The 5,588-nt window shown below is 44.6% G+C and overlaps 1 protein-coding gene across 3 annotated transcripts; it reads right to left on the bottom strand.

Annotated features, from left to right (window-relative positions):
• Positions 1-158: 158 nt before the first annotated feature.
• Positions 159-5,355, bottom strand: PLPP5 (phospholipid phosphatase 5). 3 transcript variants are annotated; one of them, XM_054566023.1, is made up of 7 exons: positions 5,223-5,355; positions 4,905-5,013; positions 4,363-4,453; positions 3,876-3,939; positions 3,298-3,392; positions 2,465-2,635; positions 159-1,311 (listed from the first exon to the last, which is right to left on the bottom strand). In XM_054566023.1, exons 1-7 carry the CDS (start codon positions 5,297-5,299, stop codon positions 1,151-1,153), a joined length of 768 nt encoding a protein of 255 aa, XP_054421998.1. In that variant the 5' UTR covers positions 5,300-5,355; the 3' UTR covers positions 159-1,150. The 3 variants fall into 3 exon arrangements, with proteins under 3 accessions (XP_054421998.1, XP_054421996.1, XP_054421999.1); XM_054566021.1 differs by having other exon boundaries at positions 3,268-3,392; positions 5,223-5,352; XM_054566024.1 differs by having other exon boundaries at positions 3,268-3,392; positions 5,208-5,258.
• Positions 5,356-5,588: the final 233 nt, after the last annotated feature.

Here is a 5,588-nt window from a genome sequence, read left to right as displayed (position 1 = left end):
AAAAAAAGAATTTAAAGCACAACAGTTATAAGGTAAATACTGTGACTGCCGCTACTGTAGTTGGATCGCTTATGTCAGATGGGGAAACCAGTGTTTTACTCTGAAAATGTTCCAGCTCTTGAACAGTACTTAAGTATTTTAAAAAAGCACATTCACCATTTTATTTGAATATCACATTTACTGAAGAAAAAAGATACATTGAAAATGATACAGGAAGAAATACATAAGACAAGGTCATATTTAACATAAAATCTCAATAAAGAGAAAGGTAGTTGCAGGTACTATAGCATCAGGTCTGATGGTATTCCGTAATTGCTCCTTATAGTTCATTGTGAAGAAGGGACAGAAAAGATATAGTTGTCCTCCAGATAATGACATCTGTAATTTCTCTTTCCTCCCTTAACCAGTTGGCAAAGTTGATGCATTTGGGCAGATCTTCAGTCATGAAGGGAGGGAAGGAAGCTCATGAGCTCAGTTAAGGAGAGATGAGGTAGAAACAGTTACTAGTTGTTAGCACTGAAATCATACTCCTAACCAATTTCTTTTTTTACTTAGTAATTTCAGAAATTATTTATGCCCATAGTATTATCTGGGGGGGCCTGGATAAGATATGCAAACAATGGTAAATTAGCTAGAAACAAACACTTTCCTCTTTAAGGCTTAATGGAATTGTAACCAGGGAAAGTAAACAAAACCAATATGATTTAGTTGGTCATGCCCCTAAATTTTAAGACTTTGAGGTATGGAAAATGAAGTTTTGATAATTAACTCTAGCTCCTAAGATAAAGTGGGGCTATGTAAATGCTTCTTTGACAAGATCCGTCCAAGAACGACATTTAAATTAAATGTAAAAACACTGTAGATCTTGGGATACCAATCTGATGGAGCAGATTCATAAGCTGTTGGAGGACTATTGAAAGATCTCTTTATCCAAATGTGCGGCATACAGTAGTAAAAAAGATCCTTGACTCCTCATGCTAAATTCATGTGAGCGGGGGCAAAATGGCATCATCATATGGGAGCAAAATGAAGTGCTGATGTCTTCACTGTACTTCTTAGGAGGTCAGAAGGTAAGAAATTCTTATCTTACCATAGTCCCAACTGGAGGGTCTGATTCACCTACTATTCTCCATTGAGGTAGCTCCAATTTCTAAATATCAAAATGATAAGGATCACTAGACTTCTGTGCAGTGGGAAGTACAGCTCTGTTGTGAAATGGCTGATGGCATTCAGCATCAGTCAGAGGAGGGTAATACTGCCTGTAGCAAACATAGGCAAATGTCAGGCCAATCATGGATCCAACTAGCACATCTGAGGAGAGAGGAGAGAGTCTTCTCTTAATCATAGACTCTTAAATCATGTTAGCTCAAGAATACAGAGAACTTGGCCCTCCAGGTTATTCTGTTTGGGCTGCAAAAACCCAAGTTCAGTGCTAAGTTTCATCATACAGTTTACACTGGATCATCTTTATCAGATTGTTCTCTAAATACCAAATCAAAACACATCTTTAGTTAAGTAAATGTAAGAAAACTTTTTCCAAGTATAATAGATTGAAATTTTTTTAATTCAGAAAAATAACAGGTTCACTTCATGCTATTAACAATGTTCATTGTTTTTCACCATTTAAAGTGTTCTAGAGGAAGGAATAAGCTTTTCGGTAGTTGCCTCTCTTTATAAAAAAATGTTTATTTTTTTAAAAAAAGATTTTATTTATTTTTAGAGAGGGGAAGGGAGGGAGAGAGGGAGAGAAACATCAATGGGTGGTTGCCTCTCGCGCGCCCCCTACTGGAGACCTGGCCTGTAACCCAGGCATGTGCACTTGCTGGAAACTGAACTGGTGACCCTTTGGTTCACAGGCCTGCACTCAATCCACTGAGCCACGCCAGCCAGGTCAAAAAAATGTTTATTCTTTAAAATAGGTCTCCTAATGCTCTCTGGGCAAAACTCAGGTTTTTGTTTTTGTTTTGTTTTTCTTTGAATTGTGGGTTGTCTGTGAAAATACTCTGTAATTTGGATATTTTACTGTATCATTCAACTAAAATTTCTTTGGTTTAATTATAATTATAACTTAATCACAATTTTATGTTTTCTTGAATTTTAGTTTTATTTCTGAACAAAATCTCACAACAATGAACTTGACTTTTATCTTAAGACAGTAAGTAAATCAAGCTTTGAGGTTTGCTGTAAAAACTTTCTTATAGTTTATTCTGAATTTATGATGCTTCAAAATAATGGAAAAATCAGGACAATTCCTCCTTGTTAATCTCTTTAAAAGGTTAACAGTGCACTTTCCATTCTTCCATATACTTATAAACGCATACTCTTAGTACAGAGCCCAGAGCACCCCATACTCATTTGTTTACTTATTCACACATACTTAGTGAGCATCTCCTTTGTGCCAAGTGCTAGAGATACAGTGATGAGTGATACATGGAGGCTTCCATAGCATGAATACCTTGCTTACCTTGCCAGTGATGCTTGTAGTCACAGGTACGGGACAGTGCAATCACAGTTGCAAAAAGCAGAGGTGAGAGAAAGGCACAGAACCTCCAAGATTTCCCACGGCCTTGTGGTGTGAAGCAATGTAACTTCCCCGCCAGGTAGAAGGAAGCAAAGGCCAGACCAGCAAATGCAACTAGAAGAGGAAAAACTTGTAAGTGTATGTGTTTTAAAAGAATCTACCTCACTAATCTGCTAATAGGCAGCCAGAGGACATGAACGTGTTTTATCCCTTTTTTGTATACTTCTGGAGTAGATCACTGATTATAAGGGAGATGAAACAAAAGGAAAAGTAAAGGACTTTATTTTGTGTCATAAAGCTAATATTTACCCTAAGAATAGTTTTTGGAATACTAGTGATATGACTTTGGGCAGGTTACTTAATTTCTCAATGCCTTAAATTTTCTCATGTATACATGGGAATCACAAAAATAACAGTACCCACTTGTGCTAGTACAGTGTCAGACGAGGTAAGAATCTAAAATGCTTTCTAAAACATCTGACATATAGTGTCAATAACGGTTAATTTTTTTATGACTAGTACAGGATTGTGGGATCTAGCAAATAATACAATAATCTCATGAAGGTAGTAAACTATTCTTAAATATTTACCCTAATATTTGAGGCTCAAGCTTTGAAATCTTGGGGTCCTTAAACAAAGGGCGGGGGCTGTCCAATTTCTAGATACAAGAACAAGAGTAGTGAGATGTTCCTACATTAAATTCAGTGATCCCCAAAAAGCACAGTAGAGCCCCCACGGTTGCATACAGGAAGAATGTCCACTAGGGAAGCTCTTACGGCCCTCATTCACCACGTCCTCATCTCCAGTGCACGTCAAGTCAGAATGGGCTTGCCCATCAGGGAAGCAACGGTAGAAGAAGTCCGGCCGTGGCCTGGAAGAAACAAGCACGGTCTGAACAGCAGTCATTTGCAACTCCAGAAAATATTTTTCGGTGTGTCAGACATCCATAATCCTGTTAACTGTTGGTCAGTGGTGTCTCAGGCAACATAATGAGACTGGATTAGGATAGGTCACCACCAAAGGAAATGCCTTGTTTCCAGGGTCAACATTTAATTCAGGTGGAAAAAGCCTCTCCAGCACGTGATTACTTTTTAGGGCAAAGACTACGTCACAGTGCGGCTTCAGGGGATGCCGGAGAGGACACTGACCGCCGTGGCTGTCAGTGGGAAATGCTGTTTGGGCAGAAAAGAACCCAAGTGTCACCTGCAGAATTGAGGTGTAGGAAAGAGAGAAAGAACAGGCTGAGAATAAAGAAGAAAGGATAAAGACGTGTGTGCTGGAGTGCTGTCAGCCATCTCTCCAGCTGAGGGACCCGCTGAGGCAGACCCTAGGGTGGCCAACTCTTGTCACTTACCTCCCTACTATCAGTTTTATTGTGTTGGTAAAGACACCATTCAGAACCAGGGCAAGGCTGGCAGCTGGAAAGCAAAGAAACTTACTGTTAGTGGCATCTGCCTAGGAGGAACTGTATGGTCACTGTCTCATTAAGACCGCAGTCATGACCTTTCTGAGACGCAGGAATGCTCAGGCTCCAACCAGAGTGGAGGAGAGAAGTAATTCTGGCCCTCACTGACCGACTGCTCCCCTGCAGTACAGGGAGAACTTCCATACGAGGCTGAAGACGTTTCTGAGGCACACGTAATCCAGGGTGTTTAGGTACACCTGCGACATTAGCCCAGGTCCTACGGTGCTATTTTTCTGTCTCAGGTAAACAAGTGGGGTGCAGGGGACAGACACTTACATCAGGAACACAGGCCTCAGAGGCCTCCACACCCTGAGGCCACCACCCCTGCCTTCTCAGTGCGGCACTAAGACGCCAGCTAGAAAGGGTTAGCTCTTACCGAGGCAAGCTTGTTTGCTGTCTGTGGTGTCTGCCTTCTTGAGACATTTGGCCAGGAGGATCAAAGACAGCGGTGAGAGGAATGCAATGACCTAAGCCAGAGCATGTCAAAGGTGAAAACCCAAACACAACCACGAAATGAGTTGTCAAAGGAGCTCCTACAGGGAAGGGGGATGGGAGTGACAGACACGGATCAGACCCAGCCCTATCCCAGGACAGATGTAATTAGCATCTCAGCGTGCGGGGTTAACTGGGCATGGGGCGGTCCTGCCAATAAATACAGCATTGCTCTAAGTGACCAGCCATCCCAAGCCATCCTAAGGAACAGCTCACAGAAGGCGTCTCTTGAGCCAAAACACTGACGCCTGCTCTCTAAATCTGGATCTTAAACATCAGGAAGTAACATCTTAGCACAGCAACTAAGGGAATAGTAAGTTCCCTGCAGAGACAAAGGGGGAGCCAGGATGACCCCCTTCTCTTGCCCGCATTAGAGCTCAGCAATGAGCGTCCAGGGGCAGAAGGAAGGGCTAGTTCTCCACGCACAAACATCGGCTTGGTGGGGAAGTACTCGGCTTCCACATAAGGATTCCGGTAAAGCCACATCTCCTCAGGTTGGATGAGCCTCTGGAATGGGGGGAGAAGCTCTGTTACCCTAAAGGGAAACCAAAAAAAGCGCAGAGCACATCGGTTAGCTTCCTCTCGGCTTCCCAAGGAAGGAACCCGACCTTGGGACGGAGAGGTGCAGGCGCGGCGCGGAGAGCTTGAGGCCGCGGGGTGGGGGTGGGGGGGCCTTCTGCCCTACCCTGCCCCGCCCCGGCAAGAGGGTGTCGGGTCCCGGGGTCCTACCCGCAAACCGCTTACAGAAAGACCGCGAACAGTGCGATCCGCACGCCCAGTTCGGCCCCGAAAGCCGCCGTTGCCTTCCTCGTCCGGCTCATCCCGCTGCACAGCCCGGCCCGGCAGACGCGCTGACGTGTGCGGCCGCTGCGAGGAAGCGAGGCCACCCCGCGCCCCCGCCCCCCGGAGGCCAGATCTCGGCGGCCACCAGCGCCCGCTGGCGGGCGCTCGGGGAACTTCGGGAAGGCGGTCGGCCGCCGCCTCAATGCCAGGCCAGCCACCCAGGAAGGAGTGGCAGTTTTGCGGTGTTCTTCGAGCATCACCCAGAAAAAGGAGTGAAACGCAAGCAGTGCTGCTCCCCTGTACAGTCGGCAAAGAGCTGGCTCCTCC

Source organism: Pteronotus mesoamericanus, unplaced genomic scaffold (assembly GCF_021234165.1).
Source record: "Pteronotus mesoamericanus isolate MK-2021 breed Mesoamerican mustached bat unplaced genomic scaffold, CSHL_Meso_final contig_169, whole genome shotgun sequence".
In the NCBI taxonomy this organism is placed as follows: Eukaryota; Metazoa; Chordata; class Mammalia; order Chiroptera; family Mormoopidae; genus Pteronotus; species Pteronotus mesoamericanus.
The sequence above is the reverse complement of the archived record's forward strand: the minus strand, read 5'-3'. Positions and strand labels throughout refer to the sequence as shown.